Source organism: Aspergillus candidus, assembly GCF_002847045.1.
Source record: "Aspergillus candidus strain CBS 102.13 unplaced genomic scaffold BDW47scaffold_30, whole genome shotgun sequence".
Taxonomy (NCBI): domain Eukaryota; kingdom Fungi; phylum Ascomycota; class Eurotiomycetes; order Eurotiales; family Aspergillaceae; genus Aspergillus; species Aspergillus candidus.
The window spans coordinates 105,110-124,341 of NW_020194035.1; the positions used below are offsets into that span (position 1 = coordinate 105,110).

General features: G+C 52.8%; 5 protein-coding genes across 5 annotated transcripts; 3 read left to right on the forward strand and 2 right to left on the reverse strand.

The window, feature by feature from the left end:
• Nucleotides 1-758: 758 nt before the first annotated feature.
• Nucleotides 759-4,116, forward strand: BDW47DRAFT_107649 (uncharacterized protein). Its single transcript, XM_024813058.1, has one exon. It carries the CDS (start codon nucleotides 967-969, stop codon nucleotides 3,937-3,939), a length of 2,973 nt encoding a protein of 990 aa, XP_024671010.1. The 5' UTR covers nucleotides 759-966; the 3' UTR covers nucleotides 3,940-4,116.
• A 73-nt stretch (nucleotides 4,117-4,189) lies between these two features.
• Nucleotides 4,190-7,089, reverse strand: BDW47DRAFT_118301 (3-hydroxyacyl-CoA dehydrogenase; the record flags this gene model as incomplete). Its single annotated transcript, XM_024815190.1, has 4 exons — nucleotides 4,190-5,355; nucleotides 6,014-6,727; nucleotides 6,804-6,903; nucleotides 6,961-7,089. 4 exons carry the CDS (start codon nucleotides 7,087-7,089, stop codon nucleotides 4,190-4,192), a joined length of 2,109 nt encoding a protein of 702 aa, XP_024671011.1.
• A 305-nt stretch (nucleotides 7,090-7,394) lies between these two features.
• On the forward strand, nucleotides 7,395-11,160 carry tof1 (putative DNA repair protein (Tof1)). Its single transcript, XM_024813059.1, has 4 exons — nucleotides 7,395-7,537; nucleotides 7,599-7,836; nucleotides 7,898-10,018; nucleotides 10,073-11,160. The coding sequence occupies exons 1-4, from the start codon at nucleotides 7,457-7,459 to the stop codon at nucleotides 11,143-11,145; spliced, it is 3,513 nt and encodes a 1,170-aa protein (XP_024671012.1). The 5' UTR covers nucleotides 7,395-7,456; the 3' UTR covers nucleotides 11,146-11,160.
• Nucleotides 11,161-11,393: 233 nt separating this feature from the next.
• BDW47DRAFT_107655 (PhzF family phenazine biosynthesis protein) lies at nucleotides 11,394-12,506 on the forward strand. Its single transcript, XM_024813060.1, has one exon. It carries the CDS (start codon nucleotides 11,482-11,484, stop codon nucleotides 12,472-12,474), a length of 993 nt encoding a protein of 330 aa, XP_024671013.1. The 5' UTR covers nucleotides 11,394-11,481; the 3' UTR covers nucleotides 12,475-12,506.
• Nucleotides 12,507-14,459: 1,953 nt separating this feature from the next.
• On the reverse strand, nucleotides 14,460-19,159 carry BDW47DRAFT_44656 (RNA helicase aquarius). The gene is made up of 4 exons (XM_024819054.1): nucleotides 18,907-19,159; nucleotides 18,744-18,844; nucleotides 15,192-18,674; nucleotides 14,460-15,124 (listed from the first exon to the last, which is right to left on the reverse strand). Exons 1-4 carry the CDS (start codon nucleotides 19,152-19,154, stop codon nucleotides 14,652-14,654), a joined length of 4,305 nt encoding a protein of 1,434 aa, XP_024671014.1. The 5' UTR covers nucleotides 19,155-19,159; the 3' UTR covers nucleotides 14,460-14,651.
• Nucleotides 19,160-19,232: the final 73 nt, after the last annotated feature.

Consider the following 19,232-nt stretch of genomic DNA (forward strand, 5'->3'; position numbering starts at 1 on the left):
GCGCGCCAGAACCTGATTATGCCGAATAGGGTTAGTGCGGACCATCCCGCCAGTAAACAGAAATCGAACCCCATGGGTTGCTCTAGATCACTCAGGCAACGAGACTGTCGATTGATCCACATATGAGTATTCTATACAGAGTACGAATATAGAGTACAGAGTCAACTAAGGAGATGGTGAGATGAGCGTGATATTATATTAATAATTATAACAGAATCCATAATAGTATTAAAAAGGAATTTGGTACAACCTGCAGCCCAAATGTCTCATCTCTGAGTTTTGAGTTCGTTCAGTACAATAATAATCACAACTCATTTCACTGAGATATCTCTGTGTCTACCTATACTCTCTGTAAGAATGAGGCTCTTCTTAGGAGGAATAAGTAGCTGAGGTGGTTGGGACCTTGTCCCAAACTCCACCACAAAGGTAGCATGCACTTAGTAACTACTTCTACCATGGTGATCCTTCGGACTAGACCTCAGGGAAAAGCCAAGCTGTTAGATACCTGATTCACGAACTTAGCCTTAACCCACAGTATCTCTCTTAGTCTTTAGCCTGGTCAGGTACCTGAACTAAATCCAGTTTCTCGTTCGATCGGACAGGTGGGGGCCTGACCAATCATGGCGGCAGTGTCGGAGCCTGATCGCGGCCCCAGGCAGCAACAGGTGGTGCAGCTGTTCCATCAGTAAACAAAACCGACTCCGCGGCATCACATTCATTCATATCTTCTTTCTACACCACCGAATACTACCACTGACTGGGAATAGCTTGATAGACTCTGCCAGACAGATGATCATCAGCCAATACTCTTTTGTTTGATCGACCTTCTTTATCCTTAGCCACCCCTCCAACCTGTCGCTTTAAACAGCCGAGAGCATCATGAGTCTTATGCGACACTAAGATCGACCATCTAACTTACCATACAGCCTCTCCCGCCAGGATTATACCATCGAGTCCACCTTGAAAATGGATGGTCAACAAAAACCTTCGGTTCGTCCAAGTGGAATCCCTCGATTAGCCTCGCGACTGCCTCTGCCGACCTCTTCTGCGTCCCGAACGATCAAAGCGTCTTCGTCACGCGAGAAGCTACTGGCTGACCCGGGCCTGAATACCTCCAGGCTGCGACGACCTTCCGCAGAGCCTGTGTTCAAGAAACCTCTTCCCAAATACTCAGCACCACCAAGGCCCCGGTCTAGCCTACAACCGGGGAGGGATGTTTCTCAGACGCGAATAAGTGATGGCGGCAGATCGGAAGGAGACGGGGGATGGGATGAGATCTCCCAGTCGGATATCGAATCCTTGTCCGGCGACACGGAGTTTCGAGGCCGCGCGCGACCTTCACTGTCGGAACGAACCATGGAGACGCTGGCCCAAATCCCACCTTCGCCTGCTTCCTCGCGAAAGTCCAGTTTCTTTAATGCAACGAGCCCTATGCGATCGCCATCTCGCCAGTCGTCGGTAATGTCCAATTATTCAAGGTCTCCGTCGAGGTCATCATCCTCTCGTCAACAATGCGGGGGTGAGCTTTTCGCTCACACGCCGTCTGCCATGCGACTCCCATCAAGATCACGGCCTTCGTTGCCCACGGGTGGCGCCGTGGCCGACAGCGCTATTGCGGAGGATGATAGTCCGTCAAAACCTCGAATTCCAGCTGTACCAGCACCCAACTTTGGTGGGACTGGTGACGAAACCCCCAAGGCATCGAAGTCACGGCCCCAGCTTAGTAAAGGGCTTGCGAAGCCCAACGGCATGCAAGAACCCTCGCAATCATCCCTTGACGTGAAGAAAACACGCAATACACCAACAAAGCCGCCTTCCAGCCAAAAGCTGTCTTCCTACCAGCCAAGATCTTCGTCTGCTAGACCCATAGACGCGGAATTGAATCCAGGACAGCAGTCCGAATTGGAAGCTAGAAAGGCCGCAAAATCCTCCAGCACCTTACGCGAAAGCATTGCCAAGGCCAAAGCTGCCGCAAAGGCAGCAGCTGAAAAACCTTCGCAACCACCGTCGTCTAATTCTTGGGATGATCTCGAGACTCAAGACCCGTTCAACCAACGGCCCAAGGACTCAAACAAGGGTTTGCTTCGAAAGCGCATCGATGCAGGTAGAACGTCGGGTAACTTGAATATCGCCGCCATGTCGTTGACAGAGTTGCCAGAAGAAGTCATGAAAATGTATGACTTTGATCCGGATTCTACCACGGACTGGTACGAGAGCGTGGATTTGGTCAAATTTATTGCCGCGGACAACGAGTTCAAAGAACTACCAGAGAGCGCTTTCCCAGATGTCGATCCATCTGATCCAGACCTTGAAGATGACAGCAAGGGAAATCAGTTTGGTGGGCTAGAAACTCTAGACCTTCACGGCAATCTACTGCAATCCTTGCCCCTAGGGTTCAGGAGGCTCCACCGACTTCAAACTTTGAATCTCTCCAACAACAAATTAAGTATGGAAGACATACAGATTGTTACGGAGATGACGTGGATCCGAGATCTCAGGCTAGCAAGGAACGAATTACAGGGAGCGCTTACTCCGAACATCAAGAACCTTACCAACCTGGAAATCCTGGATCTGCACGAAAATGATCTCACCGACCTCCCGGTTAGCATTGCCGACCTAACCTCCCTACGAGTTCTAAACGTCTCCAACAACCGCCTCAATTCGCTGCCATTTGACGCACTACAGAATCTGCCGTTGAAGGAAGTAAGTGCCTCGAAGAACAAGCTGCAAGGCACATTGATGCCGGGTTCAGTGGGTAGGATCGAGACATTACGGATTCTAGACGTCTCCGGGAACGCTCTCCTAAAGCTGTCGGAGAACGAGGCTCTCGAACTTCCCAACCTTCAAACCCTGACCATCGGCGTGAATCGCATGCAGTGCCTGCCAAACATGACCTCTTGGCAAGCTCTTCTGACACTATCCGCCGAAGACAACACCATCTCCGAGTTTCCTGAGGGGTTCACTGCATTGAAACATATCAGGAATGTCGACTTTACGGGAAATAGCATTTCGAAGTTGGACGAAAGAATTGGATTGATGGAGAGCTTGGTGACTTTCCGGGTAGCAAACAATCCTCTCCGTGAGCGCAAGTTCCTAGCCATGGAGACGGAAACCTTGAAACGTGACCTGCGAAACCGATGCGAGCCAGAGCCACAGGACACAGACGAGGAAGGCTCTGTCGCGACGCAGTTCACCCTTGCCCCAGAGACCCCAGCTCAGTCGGCTGCATGGCAACTCAAACCAGGCGGCGTGCTTGACAGATCGTATACCGATACACAAGACGTCGATTTGGACCAGTTAGAGCGACTGAACCTGAACGATGTCAGGTGCCTGTACCTTCAACACAATCAATTACGCAGTCTACCAGTCCCGGCGCTCAGCATGCTTGCCGGCAGCCTTGTCGATCTTGATCTTTCGCACAATCCTATGGGCAGCGACAGCCTATCCTTCTCGTCCCTCAACCTTCCTAGTCTCCAGAATCTCAACTTGAGCGCCACCGGATTGACCGCTCTTGAGCCGATTTTGGACAACCTCGTGGCGCCGTCTCTTACCTATTTTGACGTCTCCTATAATCGTCTGACTGGGACTCTGCCGACTGTTCGACGAGCTTTTCCCAACCTAGTGGCGCTCCTAGCCGCAGACAATCAGCTGGAGAACCTCGAGTTCGAGGCTGTCCAGGGCCTTCAGGTCCTCGACGTCGGGAACAACAATATCAATTCCCTACCGCCAAAGATAGGTTTACTACGGTCGGAGGGTTCCAGCGATAACTGGGGCGGTGGGTCGGCCCTTAAGAGGCTCGAGGTGGCAGGTAATAGCTTCCGGGTTCCTCGGTGGCAGATCGTTGCCAAAGGGACAGATGCTATCTTGGAATGGTTAAAAGATCGAATTACCGTGGAAGAGCTTGCGGAATGGGAGCCGCAGGCTGACGAAACCTTCTAGTTTCGATATAGTGTGCAATTTTGCGGGGCTTGATATGCAGGGTCCGCCTGAGTTATTTTCTATGTAGATATACATGCATTTGCATATGCATTGGGGTTTTGATCACTGATTTCGGACATGGTTGTTTTAGCATATGGTTTTGGGTCAGTATCCTTGAATGTAAATTCAGGCCAGTCGTTCATAATCATCTATGCATTCATCTAAAGAAGGATCTTGTGTAGGCGTTAAACGGGCAGACAGCCGTATCATATTATTTCGAGTTCCCCGAATCGAGAACAGGCTTGCTGACTTCGTCCATCACCTTTAACCACGTCCTCGACCAAGCTGTGAATTTGTCCTCCTTCGAACTTTCGTCCGCAGTCCAAGATAATTCCACCGACTGCATAACTTTATTGGCGCAACTCCTCACCCGCACGAGATACTGCACACACTTTTCCGTGTTCTCCTCGTACAGCGCCCCCGCCACTTCGTCGATCAGCCCCGGTATGTGCTGGAGGTTCTGCATCAGGAGTTCAAGCTTGCTGGCCAGCGACGAAGACAGCTCCGGAACGCTTCCCAGCCGGTGTTTGACAATAGCGGGGTAAATCTGCGCAACGGGCTTGAGGATGCGGACGCTGGTCTTTTTCTGCTCGTGCAGTGCAGCGTTGCTTTCGTTCTCGCCATCATCATCATCATTATCGTCGTCGTCGTCATCGCCTTTATCGCTCATGATCTCATCGAAGAACTCATCGCCCTCCTCGTCAGGATCCCACTCCTCGATCTCCTCCACCGCATCGCGCACCAGATCCCTCCACTCTTCGACGCGGCGCACAACGTACCCCACGACGCCCTTCGCGGCAATATCAACCGATGTGTCGCAAACGTCCCAGACGCGTCCCGCAGCTACCATGACGGAGTCCTTCTCCGCCTGCGACAGCTCGCTCTGGCTCGTCGCTGCGTCTTTCTTCCCCGCCACCGTTTGGACCTCTTTCAGAAGATCGCGCACCTCCCGCAGTGCGGTCTTGACCTGGACTTCGACCTCCGCCCGGAAGGCCTTCGTGTGCATCGACGGGGTGACTAGCAGAGCGGCTGTGACGAGCGATGGAAGGATCGATTCGTTCAGCGTAGCAACGACGGACGTGACGGCGGTGTGTGTAAACGGCGAGGTAATGGCGAGGAGAGAAAGCTTCGTGACCTGCGATTTCAGCTCCGTGGCTGCTGCGGATAGGAGGGGCAAGGCATCTTTTGCTGAGAGGTCGCCGGTGGGCGAGGACGTGTCTGACGGCGGGGCGGAAAAGGCCGACTGGAGCTGTTCGGCGAGGACGAGGCTCGTTGAGAGCGTGAGCTGTAATTGTTTTGACATGTTCGGTGGTTTGATCAGGGTACTGCGCAGGTAATTGTAATCCTGCCTGGTGGTTTGGTTGGAGGTTCGTCTGTCTGTTCTTGAGCGCCGAGCGGATAAAATTTTCGGGTTGGAGAGACGGCGGCTGCGGGGCTGCTTTGGCTTTGGCTTTTGTTAGGGTTCCGCGGGGTCACCTGGGCGGATTGAACTCTTTTGACTGTGGTTTGGTCGTTTACCTTTGGTGGGATATAAAAATCTCAAGTTGGTTTAGATGTGCTTTATATTATTTACTTCTATAATTGTGTATATAGTTTATTGAATAGTGTGGTGAGGTTGAGTACATTGCGACCAGATAAAATTGCGACACCAATGTATATATATATTTACCCTAGTATGGATCACCATTGTGCCATTCTCTTGCCTACAGATTTACCCCTGTACTATAAATTGATATAATTTTTTGACCAACAGATGTTTAAATAAATGACTGTCTCGTCAAATCTTGTATATCTTACTTATACCATGTCTGATCATAGGAGTAATTCATCATTAAGGATGTCGACAGCAACCAACACATGTCTGTTTAAAGGAAATTTATAAGTATACTACGGGTTTTTCAAACCCACTTCTCAAATACGATACAGGTGTATGATAACATCGCAGATGCTTCCAATTCAAGTCTAGTTCTTAGGATACAAAATCATTTTTCACGCCGCAAGTGATTTATACGACCCGCTTAATAGTCGTAGAAACCCTTTCCGGCCTTCCGGCCCTTCCAGCCAGCGTCGACCATCCGCTTCAGCAGACCGGACGGACGGTACTTGCTGTCGCCAGTCTCCTGGTGCAGAACGTTCATGATGGACAGACAGGTGTCCAGGCCGATGAAGTCGGCCAGCGTCAGAGGACCCATGGGGACGTTGGTGCCGTTCTTCATGATGTTGTCGATGTCCTCGCGGCCACCGACGCCAGTCTCGAGGCAGATAACGGCCTCGTTGATGTAGGGCATGAGGATGCGGTTGGCCAGGAAGCCGGGAGAGTCGGCGGAGACGGAGGAGACCTTGCCCATGCGCTCCATGAGCTTAAGAGAGGTGTCGATGGTCTCCTGAGAGGTCTGCAGGCCGGCGATGATCTCAACGCCCTTCTGGATCGGGACGGGGTTCATGAAGTGCGTGGAGATGACGCGCGAGGCGGCCTGGAGATCCTTGGGGTCCGTGGTGGTCGCCGCGGCGATCTTGGTGATGGAGATGGACGAGGTGTTGGTCGCGAGGATCGCGTGCTTGGGCGCGATCTGGGCCAGCTTGGAGAAGATGCCCGTCTTCAGGTCGGGGATCTCGGGAACGGCCTCGATCACGAAGTCAACGGACGACAGGTCGTCCATCTTCAGGGTGGGGGTAATGCGGGAGCGGACAATATCCGCTGCGTCGCGGGTGAGACGCTCCTTGGCGACATCTTTCTCCAGAAGTTTGTCTGTAATATGGGGGACCCATGTGTCAATCCAGCTGAGATTCGAACAAAGTGTCACACGGGGTGGACCACTGCATACCGGCAAACTTCAGACCCTTGTCGATCGATCCTTGGGAGGTATCCACGAGAGTGACAGGAACCCCGGCCTTCTGAGCTGCAACGAGCGCAATACCCAGACCCTACTACTTGTTAGTCAATTGTAAAGGAGGATGGAGACATGTTCCTGAGCCACTCACCATCTGACCAGCTCCGATCACACCCAGCGACTTAACCTCGGCAGCGCGGGCCACAGGAGAAGTGCTAAAGGCGCGAGAGGCGACTGAGGGGCCCCGGAAGGAGAGGGTTCGGAGAGAGGAGAACAACATGATGACTATATATGACAATGACTGACCGGTGTGATGAGCGAAGACACGACAACAGCGAGAGGAAAGAAGAAAAAGGTCAATCAGTACCTGGTCCAGCACTATCCGTATAGTAGCGCGGATATACGCCGTTTACCCGCGGGTTCTCATGTGATCCGACGTCATCGGCTATCTTCGGGATACCGGGTCTATAGTTCCCCCGGCGGCCCGATAAAGATTAGTCAGCTGCTGAACAGACGCGTCCGACACGTGAATGACGCGGATTGATTGGCTGGCGGTCCTGCACGCGAAGCCTGCTGTTGCAAATCGCAGGTTGAACGGGAGATATCTCAACGATTGAGGCCGACGACTCAAGCACCGCGAGGTTACTATGGACGAAACGGCCTTTGGGGAAGGTGTCGAACCCGTGGACCTTGAGGTCCGCGCTCATGTGTACAGTTTGGTTACCGCGGTGAGTATACTCCGTGCTGCGTGGGCGTCGGTGTTGGTCTGGGTCGCTAATGACGTCGCAGCTAGGAGGATTCAATGGCGAAGATGCGGATAAATATGTGCTGGGCGACGATGCCCTGGCGTGTCTGCGCGATATTAAACGCTGGCTAAGGCTTTACGACCAAAAGAATAATCGGATGGATGTGGCACGATGTCTGGGGGAAGCGAATGTCGTCAACGGGGATCTGCTACCCATCCTGGCGGCTTGGTCGGAGAACGAGCGGAAAAGCAAGCATCTGTTCAGGATTGCAATGGCATGCTGTGAGTTGGACAGTCTGAACTCGGAGGTGGTAGAACGGACAGGCCCGCTAACATCTAGAAGTGGAATTGCTGGTGCCTTTGACCTGGCCGTTAGAGATACACGGCGAGACGACAGTCAACCATCATCGACATATCCCGTACCTGCAACAAGCCCAAGTGTCGTACAAGCGGCGGTTTCTTAGCCATTCAACCTTGGACCTGTTACGAACCATCATCCGCATTGGCCTCCCGAGTATGGCAATTCCGCGATCTGAACGGACCGGCCGGGACGAAGGCATCCTGAGGATAATGCTGTATTTTTTCCGGAACGTCGCCGTGATTACACCGAATGCCCGTCTTGCCGCAGAAGGCGAAGAGGAGGAAACATCCCGATCCGCGACTATCAACGCCTTCCAGAACCAGGACGTCTTTGCCCTTCTCCTGACCATGTGCTCCAACATCAGCGACGACTTCAATATGTTCGACGTGATTCTCCTGGAAACTTTGTTCCATATTGTGAAGGGGGTCAATGTGGACAAGCTCTTCATGGATGATTCCCAACGGACCGCCAAGCGCACGGATGAGCTCGATGGTTTACTGCGTAAGGAGGAGTCCCTGCGGAAAGAATATGCAAAAGGTGCACCGACACGGCATGGACGCTTTGGGACGATGATTTGGGTTAAACGTGACGACGCCAAGGTGTCCACAGTGTCTGGACAGAATGTTCTCAAGGACGGCCAAACCACACTCCACAAAATGGATCAGAGCAAGAAGTGGAATAAACCCCAGCCGCGTCGACGACAGGACCATCCATCTATCAAAAACGATTTTAGTACGCCGGTCCATCTCAACTCCGAGGCCTCGGAGAACCTGCGAAAATTTGTCGAAGAATTCTTGGATTCCGGCTTCAACCCGCTTTTCACCAATATTAGAAAAGCCATAGAACGCGAAGCTGATCGTGTGCTGGATGAGAACTCTCTCCATTACTTCTACACCGTCTCGTGGTTTCTCGAAGCAGAGCGCACACGACGTCTTCGTAAGCGCCAGAGGCGCTCACAGGATGGGAAGCCTAAGGAGACGGAGCCGGACAGCTTTGGTCTTGTTGCCAGTGTCCTCAATCAGGAGACGTTTGTCTTCTTGAACAGGTCAATGCAATGGAGTTTCGATAACAAGGATTGGGAAGGTCTCAACGCTGAAATGCGATGCTTCACCCAAATCCTGTTGACCGTCCAAGAAATGGCCCTGTCGCCCCTCGACGAGGACCAAGAGATTGCCGAGAACATTCAAAACCGGATCTTCTACGAAGGGACGACACATGACCGCATGGCTGCCATCATGCACAGGTACAAAGATCAAGGCTTCGGCTACCTGGATGCATGCACTGAGCTCTGCCATGTCTTTTTGCGGATGCTCGAGCGATACTCCAAGGAGAACGCTGACATGCAGGTCAAAGCCAAACAGCGGACAAGACGCAAGAATAAACAGGCTGAAGCGACCGGTGACGAGAACAACGAGGAAGACAACGCATCGGAAGAAGAGGACCACGCCGAAGCTGAAAGGGTCTCCAAGGAACGCAAGTTCGATTACAGGAAATTCGAGCAGAAATTTTGCACGCAGGCTTGCGTCGACACCTTTGTGTCGTACACGAAATTTTACGGAGAATTGACTGAGGAGCAGTTGAAACGCGCTCATCGCTACTTTTACCGGGTGGCCTTCAAAAACGAGAAAAGCGTTTTGCTGTTCCGTGTGGATATCATTAATTTATTTTACAGGATGATCAAGGGTCCTGGTGCCATGGACTCCAGCCAACCGATCTTTAAAGAATGGGAGGAACTGGTCCGGCAGATAATCAGGCGCCTGATGAAGAAGCTCGAGCAACGCCCTGCGCTGTTCACTGAGATGCTATTTAGCAAGATCAACTCGACTGCATCCTATCTTGAGTACGGACATGAACGGCAGACGGTCTCGACAGCCCAAAAGTCTATCGTGGAACTTGAGGTGGATCCAAAAGAAGGGTCAACACTTGAGCGAAAGATCGCCATTGTAGTGGCTGCCATTGTCAAAGATGACCAGAGTGCCCTGGTCAGATGGGTTAGCGACGTCCAAGGATCAGCGGCTGAAGAAAGGGAGGCCTGGGAAACTCAAGAAGCCGCTCGGCGGGTTGAAGACCCTACGGTAGCGACCACGTCAAACCCTCCCATCGGTATGTATCTATCAGTTGGTATTGGTGGCATCCAAGGATCTAACCTATGAGCAGACGTCAAACCTCGGGACGACGCATGTCGACAAGCCCTCAAATCCAACGCCAAGTTACGCCTCCTTATGACATTGGTTAAATTTGAACTCCTCGGAGAGGATGACCCGAGACCTCGCTGGGAGATACCGTCGACCATGGACTCCAAGGAGATCAGAGAGATCAAATCGATCGTCGACCAAAATCTCGCCAGCCCGATTGCGGAAAATACCGACCCCTGCGAGCTGCTTCGGCGCAAATTCAACCACGAAGCCAACAAGAGCAGCGTTCATCAAACGACGCTCGACGTCAATTTCGGCTCCGAATCAGAGGGCGAGGAAGTTCCCGACGGGCCTTTGTTCCCGCCGAACCCGCGGTCAAAGGCCAGCGCGCTGGATGAATTGAAGAAGAAACGCAAGAAGCGTAGCAAAGAAAATCAGGACGAAGTCGACGAAGCTGTTCTTGAAGAGCGCCGCAAGGTCCGTTCAGAGGCGACCCGTGAACGCATTGCAAAAATCAAGAGCGATCTCTTTGTCCATGCAAGCGACGAGGAGAGCGACGAGGACGGGGATGAAGAGTTCTTCCGTCTCGAGGAACAACGACGGAAAGCTCAGTCGGAGAGAATCAAGAAAGCTTTGCTGACGGGCCGGGTGGAGGGAGAAGACAGTGCCGGCCTCAAAGGGCGAGGCAGACGCAAGCGCCAAAGCGATGTGTCCAAGTCGAAGGACACAACATCCCAGAGCAAACGACAACGGCGTAAGAACCCGGTTGCTGAATTCGACGATGACGATACCGTCATGGGTGACGACGACGTTCTGGCATCTGCACTGCCCCAGACTACGACCGACAATGAGATGGAAGATCACACAAATACACCTCCCCGGTCAATGGATGATGATCTCAACTTCGACGACGACCTGGCATTCAGCCGGGATCATGGGAGAGACCGGGGACTGTCTGATTTGGAGTCCCCTGATCCAACTCGCCCCGATGCCAGCGCTGAAGCCGGGAACGACGAGGATGAAGAGACACCAGTCGCCGCACCGTCTCGAAGAAGAATGCGTGCTGGGTTCGTAATCGACAGTGATTCAGAGTAAGACGAATTTGATCATGTATGGAATGATGACTTGATGTGGTGTTTGGCGTTTGACATGTATATAGATAGTCATGGCATGTATTCTTTGTTATTCATCTATTAATATTGATCATGATTATTGTTATTGGATACTTCTCTCGTATTTTGAGGAAACACGTGGTGGGGTTCGGTATGAGTCAAATCGATCAACTCGGATGAATCAAAGCGGGGAAAGAGTTGAAGTTTTCAAATTTCCATCTCACTGTTCTGGCTATTCATACCTACTACAACTCACCCCCGTATTTACTCCTTGGACTTCGCATCAATATCAAAATATAGCTCAAAAGCCACCCTCAATATGGCCAACCACATCCGCTTCGTCACCCTGGACGTCTTCACCTCCCAGGCCTATTCAGGCAATCCACTAGGAGTGGTGTTTCTATCGGACGAGAACAACTCCCATATTCCAGCTTTGACTCAACGCCAAAAGCAAACCATCGCTCGGGAGTTCAATTTGTCCGAGACGATCTTCGTGTACCCTGGAGAAGGCGAGACACGCACCATCGACATCTTCACCACAGACATGGAGCTCCCATTTGCCGGCCACCCCACCATCGGGGCTGCCTCGTGGTTCCTGTCACTGGGGGAGACGAGCCAGACGAGCCCGGTGACTCGACTGATCACCAAGTCCGGGGAGATTCCCATCGCACTGCAGCAGTCGGGTCCCTCTAGGGGAGGGGGCGTGGTGGCTAAGATCGCACACAATGTGCATCTCCACTCGACGAAGTTCCCACTGCGGGAACTCCTGCGCCTGCATCCTACGCTGTCGCCTTTCTTCCCTGCTGCTGCGGAAGGCTCCGAGGCCGTGTCGTTCCCTGTGTTCTCCATTGTCAACGGCATGACGCAGATCCACGTGCAGTTGCCCTCTCTCGAAGCCCTGGCTGCGGTGACGACTTCCGCGGGAGGCGAGCTGGTAGCTGCGGATAGTGGCTACCTGGATGAGGAGTGGGCCAATGGTCTCGCTTTGGTCTACTTCTATGTGCGGGACGTCGAGAACTCCGAGACTGGCGCCAGCGTTATCCGGACTAGGTCAATCGTGGGGAATCTCGAAGACCCGGCTACGGGGAGTGCGGCCAGTGGACTGGCTGCCTATCTGACTTTGATGGGTGGTCAAAAGGGACCTCATAGGTATGATATTGTCCAAGGGGTGGAGATGGATCGCCGCAGTGTCATTGGGGTTGGGGTCACCGTGAATGAACAGGGCTTGATAGACACTGTGGAGCTCAAGGGGTCGGCAGTGAAGGTGTCTGAGGGGAGTATCTTGGTTCCCAGGCGTGATGTGAGTGAATGACTGGGATTACAGTGATATCAGTTGTTGTGTTCACTGTATATTATCTTAGCGCCTTTTCCACAGACTTATTTAATAGGATTTGAGTTCATTATCTTTCTTTCTATCTCCTGACTGCTTCAAATGACTATTGACCTGCTCTTGGATGATATCATACTATGATAGAAAAGTCACGCCGTAGATCCTCCTTTCTGAACTCCCTCCATGCATTCAGGCACAGTTTTGGGAAAAAAACCACTGATGATGCACAGACTCCCGAGAAGGAAGACAAAGCTGGCAACCAAGGACTTATCGGTCTTAAGCCTGAGCTCGAGCTAGCTTTAAGGCCTGCCAAACGCAGGGAGCTGAGTCCTGCACCCGTGCCATCTACACCTACAGCGTTGGCTGCATCAACTCCAACACCACAAATCTATCTACCATATCGTCACGCCTCAAATCCACTACCGTCTCGATATCCAGACATACCAAATTCCGAATACCCTTGTCCGGGTGCAACGAGGCCTCGGATCCCGGGAAGTGTATCGCGCGCTGTCTCTCCCCAACACCGTCAAGCAACAGCGTGTGTGTTCCCAAGGTCAGTGTCCTCAGGGGTTCTCACATCGTACAGGCCCCAAGAAGAGACCCTGCCTTTTTACGAGGGTTCTCAACAAGGATTCAAGAGACGCAATTTAAGGCATACGGACTTTGAAAGCGACGAGCACAGAGACCACTACGAAAGACAGAAAACACGAACCAACAAGAAGGAGACCTCAACACAGCGAGACAGCTTTCATCCACTCGAGACAACCAGAGAACCGAAAAGAACCCAGCGCTACCGTGACACCAGACCTGGACCACCAGCGGGGTTGCCAGGGTACCAAATAGCCAGCACGAACGACATCGAGCACATCCCATCAAGACGCACGCACCATCCGCTACCGTGTCCAGCACAGACATATACGAGACTTCCCCTTCCGACGTCTTACTCGGCGTCATGCATGCAGGATTCCAACGTGGACCGACTCAGCAGGGTCCCCCGACTGACGAGCACCATTCAAACATGCACGATTCGTCCGAGCGGAGAAAATTTCCTGCCCCCTAGACGAGAACCAGCTCGAGAAGGGAGAAAGGAATATGATGATATTGGTTATCATAGAGACGAAGCTGAAGCATACTATCCTTTCAGGAAGGCGCAGCTCACTGACTACGCTGACCCTCCTGCTCCTACTACCACCACCACCTACGACTCGCCGCTCTACCGCGTCTCAACACCAACCAGGCTACCCCTCGCCGGGCGATCAAACCACCCAAAGAGCAACATGTTCCTCTCAAAGAGGATTCGCTGGACAAGCGGATGCGAGAATGTCAGACGTCTCGAGAAATACTCAGAAGCGAACGAGAATACCCGCCCCATGACCGGCAAACCCTCGTCTCCTACTGATGATTCGAGTCCGACTGCTTCTAAAACGGCTTACCTGTCCAGCGCCAGACAGAGAGAACACACTGAGAGAATGGTAGGCCCTAACCCAGTTCCATACCTACCCATTCTGAGCTCCTAACCCTCTTTGCAAGCCCGTGACGCTAATGATAGCAATGTAGGTAACAACAGCCCAACCACCCCAATACTGGCTCGGCCGCTTCGTAACCCTCACCAACGCCTTCCACTACGAGGACTCCTTCGGCGAGCCGGACATCGCGACTGGGTTCGGCATGCTGTCGAGTTACTCCCGGCCGTTGGGCGGCTCGGACGGCGGGTTGGCGAGCTATCGCGTTAAGCGGGCGTTTATGGTTCTTGAGAATGTGTGTGTCACGGAGGAGGCTAATGAGAGTTTACGGAGGTTTAGGGAGAAGTATCTTCGGGAGTATGGGACGCGGAGGGTGAATTAGGTGGAAGATGGGTACTTTTTTTTTGGGGGGGGGGCAAGACTATGTAAAGGTGTTAAGTAGAATTAAGTTGGGTGGACAGGCCGTCACCAGGTTGGAGCTTTGTATCTTGTTGAGATGGCAGTAGCTGGTAGTTTAGGTATCATGTTGTTGTTCAAAACAAAACTAGCCTGAAGAAGTATGTGTGGAGAGTCCTCCGACTAATTAACACCGCCCTGGAATTTTATTGTCATTCAAAGATGAACGTAGGGAATCAACAAACAAATCATCGTAGATATAGAGCACAACCGGAACAAGACAAGACAAGCAGTCCTGTATCACGGCAGCGGATTCTCATGCAATGGGTCTTCATCCATCTCCTCGCCAGTCCCCACCATGACCTCATCTTCATCGCCAAGTCTCTCCCCGCCATCGCTATCGCCATTACCATCGCCATCGGCCATAGCGTCCTCGATGACAACATCCTGATCCCCCATCGCCTTGAGCTTCGCCTGCGTCATCTCAAACACGTACTGCCCGAGATGCTCCACTCCTTCCATCGGGGTCCCCTGAACGTCGTCGTCGTCCAGCGAGCGCGAGGCCGGGAACATCTCCCCAGGCGCAAGCATGAGCTTGTCTGGGCGTTGCAGGAGGAGGTCAAACGCGGGCTTCAGCTCGTAACAGGACGAGAACACCTCGCGCCGGCCGAGGATGTAGAGGCCTAGACGCGCGCGCGAGAGCGCCACCGTGAGGCGCCGCACGTCGCGCAGGTAGCCGACTGTGCGGGTTCGCGTGAGCGATAGGATGACGTCTGCAGGAAGTATAGTCAGTATACTGCGCTTGATAGCACGCAGCGTGTGGAAGAGGGAGGAACTTACAGTCGTTCTGCTCGCCTTGGTACTTGTCTACGGTGGTCACGATCTTGGGCATGCCGAATAGCGCGTTCTTGGCGCACCGGTGGCTAAGGACGTCCTTAATCAGAGCTGTTTGACCAGCGTATGTGGCGAGGATGGTGATTTTCGATGCCGGGTACCCGAGCAGTCGCATGTACTGGTAGAGCGCCACGGCGTATTCGGCTTCCCCGAGATTCTGGATGAAATGGGGAGTGGGTTCTCTCTCTCCGGTGCCTTGGTAGTCAGGGACGTTGATGAACTGGTATTCGAACTGGAACCCGGCATTTGCTTGCTTGAATTCTGCAGCAGTGTCAACATTAGGCAGATTGCCGAGTTGCTTGTAGCGCCACCGGAACAGTTCGGCGATGCTGCCTCGCGAACGACCCTGCTGGTCGAGGGTGATCACAGGAACCCCCAGCCTCACCAGGCGGAGGAAGAGACTCTGCTCGAAGTGGGCGTACTGCCGGAAAGCAAGGTTCTGGATGATAGGGGAGTTTTGAAGGTGGTCGCCGCAAAGCACCACGCGCTTCAGGGGCAGTTGGCCGTTGTTCATGTTCTGCAACGCAGCTGGGATGAAGCTTTCGATCTCCGTGATCTGGGCGGCCTCCTCCATGACAACGTTGTCATAGTGGAAACCGAGATTCGCGATCTCCTGGCGACGCATCGCTGCATGCGTTGACGTCATGGCAATGATCCGCGCCTCCTTTATAAGGAGGTAGTTGGCCTTGTCCTTCTGCTGCCGCAGGATCTCAAATGGCCGGATGTCCTCCAGCTCGGAGAAGATCTTGTTGATGTGCCTTTGACAACCCTCTGCCACATCCAAGACAGCGTCTTTGGAAACAGAAGGATCGAATACGGGCTGGGGAGCATTCGAAAAGTAAGCGTGGAATGGGAAAGCCGCGACGATTTCATCAACCGAGGCCTTCTCAGCGCGCGCCTGGTCCCAGAACTTAGCCCACGCTGGTTGAATATAGACCGTGTTGAAGTAGCCAGCGGTTTCACACGAATTTCCATGAGCACCCTGTGCGCCGATAGACGCTGCTAACCGTGCAACCTCTGCAAGGAAGCTGTTGCGATTGTCAAGGAAAGATTCGACGCGGCCGTATTTGCTGTAGCTCGTTTCAGTCTCTAGTTCCTCTTCGCCGTGACCAAGTCGGAGGAGATGGCGTTCATCGATGTCGAGAGCGACGATCTTCTGAAACAGCTGGTTCAGGGCCTGGTTGCTGTGCGCAACGAGAAGGGTGCGTTCGTTGGGGAAGTCATGATAGATATTATTGATTATTTGCGTTGCAACGTCCGTCTTGCCAGTTCCCGGGGGACCGACTATAACAGTGAGCCCCGGTTGCGTGCCGGATGCGATAGCATCTACCTGGGCTGGAGTGAAACGGACCGAGTTGAGCTTGGGGGCGTCAACCGGGTACGGACCGGGGTTCGGCTGCTTGTATGTCGATGCACGGAGCAAGCTGGGACCAGTCGCTTCCGCCCCTGCTTGCTCTCTCCGTCGCTTTTTCGAGCTGTTGGAGGCAGGGGCCTTCGGAGCTTCCTCAACGTACTCAAGTACATACGGAGGCCCAAAGCTCGAGTCAGCATCACCTGAGGGCTCTATGGTCGAACCAGGGAAGCTCTCAACGAGATGCTGCCAGTCCAAGAAGGTGTCCCGGAAATCAACTGATTTCAGTCGGTTCGGCAGTTCTGTGTACCGAGCTCCGGCGGGGTCCCCGTAGCCCAAGAAGATGTCCTGAATCCAGGAAGGGAGGGTGATGTCCGAAACAATGAGTTTCTGCATGGTTTCAAGGATGGATTTGAAATTGTTCTCCCTTCCGCGCCTTCTGGCCACCACGTTGATCAAGGGGTAGATATCTGGCTTGCCTTGCAGTTTGCGGTCCTGGTCTGCCTTGAACGCGGCCGCGTCTAGGTTGACCAGGAGTCTCCGAACCCGCGGCCGGGACCGATATCCATTTGTCTGCCCGGAAACTGGCTCGCGTAGTGGCCGGCCATTTTCATCGAGTATCTGTACAATTTCGGCCGTTCTGAGATAGGTAAGACTGGGACTCTCCGCCGCATCGGGGTCGCGGATTCCAAGCCTGCCCGCGCTGGGTGGTTGCACAGCCAAGAGGTAGATCACATCATCCGGGCGAAGGGCTTCCCATTCCCTTCTGATGTTATCTGCCAATCGGCCAACTTCGATGGCGATTTCTGCTCTGACAAAGGCTGGTTCTGCTGATCCAACCTTGGGAGGAGCAGCTTCAATGATTGCTGGTTTCGAGATCGGAATGGCCATGCGGGAGAAACCGTCGAAAGTTAACGTTTTGCCATCACGGCTGGACCGAGGCTGCATCCGTTTGACAACAGATTCCATGTCCTTGCGGATTTGGAAAAAGGCTTCCGAGCGATACAGGAGGAAGGATCGCCAAAGGAAGTCACCGAGACTCAGATATTGGAGGTTCAACTTCGGAATCGCAAGCGGTCTGGATCCGTCGTACGTTTCGTTCCGTAGCAAAGCTGGATCGTAGAGATCTTCTTCCGTGGGAACAACGCGGAGATGCGAGGCCGTTTCTTGAAAGGGTATTCTTCGCTCATAGAAAGACAGCAAAGTTTCCATACACAACTGACGGTCAGGCACAATGTGGGATTGCTTGGGATAATTCGTCCGGAAGCCGAGATGAGAGCAAAGAATTTGCAGTTCCGAATCATCCAGCGACGATAGTTGTCCCTCCAGCTCCGCGCGTTGTTCAATGGAGCCATAGTTCGAAAGTGCAAGAATCATAAGCTTATCCTTGAAATGTTTCATTGACGTCCGCTGGAGATGAGCCAGTTCCCGGCAATGCGCATCGTACACAGCCTGGGGCCCCATAGCCTCGCCTGTATAATCATCAATTGCAAAGTTCACGAAATGCTTCAGAAGACTGTAGAAATCTCGGAAGAGCCCATTGTCCGCAGAACGGTACATATGGGACAGATGGATGATCGATAGCAGATTGAGATCCTTGATTAACGTGTTCACGTAGCGTCTCGTGGGAAGTTGGCTTTCCAGATCGACAATAAACTCCAAAAACCGTTCACAGTATAGTAAATTACCGGCCTGGTCTTTTTCGGGGGCGTTCAGTCTTTGTAAAAAGTCGAGGAGCATGGCGTAGAGCCAAGACCGCTCGAATCGAATCTTCGCCTTAGCCGCCTCGTCTCCGGCATCGTATCGTTTCGCAGCCGCCCTCCAAGCTTTCTTCAGAGTCGGTCCTTGCGTCAATATACGATCCCGTGCTTCGTCGCTGGAGAGATTGTGCCAGATCGATATAGAAACCAGAGGCGCGCATTCCTTTCGGATCAAAACGTTTTCGAGGGACTGGAAGGCGCTGATGATGAACGACAGTACGGATAGATGCGACGGAGTGGAAATCGAGTGATCGATGCTCATTGATAGGATGCGATGGAAGAGGTTCGAGAAGTCATCCGGCCGATCTGAGAAGGTTTCTACAGACGTCATCAGTTTCTGCAGAGCACGGATCGGTCCAATTGGCACAACAAGATTAGAGTCCTTACCCCAGATTGGCATATGCTCGCGTTGCTTGACATTGACGATCAATGCTATTAGCAACACATGATAGTTGGAGGCATCTTCTGTGTAGGTTGGCCAGAGGAACCTATAGGCGCGTCAGTTGACCGAACATGTTGACATAGAACGGATTGAAGTCATTCGACGCACTTCTCCAAAATATTGAGATTCTCCAGCGTGAGAAGCGAGCGCAAGCTAAAGTTCTCGGCCTCCAAAGCGTCCCAAAGCTCCTTCTTGATCACATCCTGCTTCACTTTTCGGACCTTGGACGAGCCCAGCCAATGGGTTTTGGCCACCTGCACCCACGAGCTTTCCTCGCGGAAATCCTCCACGGTCGGCCGGGAATCAAGACCGTGCGCCATTGTCTGTCGAGTCTGTGGACCCATTCCTTGCGACATTGAAGGGAGGGGTTGGTTCATGGAGGAGCGGGATCGGGTTTATCAGCGCAAATGGGTCCGCCGCGGAAAGCTTTCTGA

What these genes read in the sequence shown, in the direction of transcription:
- BDW47DRAFT_107649 (XM_024813058.1), top strand. Translation starts at nt 967, where the DNA reads ATGGATGGTCAACAAAAACCTTCGGTTCGTCCAAGTGGAATCCCTCGA.
- tof1 (XM_024813059.1), top strand. Translation starts at nt 7,457, where the DNA reads ATGGACGAAACGGCCTTTGGGGAAGGTGTCGAACCCGTGGACCTTGAG. An exon ending in TGTACAGTTTGGTTACCGCG is followed by an intron (nt 7,538 to 7,598) that starts GTGAGTATACTC and finishes ATGACGTCGCAG; the next exon opens with CTAGGAGGATTCAATGGCGA. An exon ending in CAGGATTGCAATGGCATGCT is followed by an intron (nt 7,837 to 7,897) that starts GTGAGTTGGACA and finishes AACATCTAGAAG; the next exon opens with TGGAATTGCTGGTGCCTTTG.
- BDW47DRAFT_44656 (XM_024819054.1), bottom strand. Translation starts at nt 19,154, where the DNA reads ATGTCGCAAGGAATGGGTCCACAGACTCGACAGACAATGGCGCACGGT. An exon ending in AATCTCAATATTTTGGAGAA is followed by an intron (nt 18,845 to 18,906) that starts GTGCGTCGAATG and finishes ACGCGCCTATAG; the next exon opens with GTTCCTCTGGCCAACCTACA. An exon ending in CGAGCATATGCCAATCTGGG is followed by an intron (nt 18,675 to 18,743) that starts GTAAGGACTCTA and finishes TGACGTCTGTAG; the next exon opens with AAACCTTCTCAGATCGGCCG.
- BDW47DRAFT_107655 (XM_024813060.1), top strand. Translation starts at nt 11,482, where the DNA reads ATGGCCAACCACATCCGCTTCGTCACCCTGGACGTCTTCACCTCCCAG.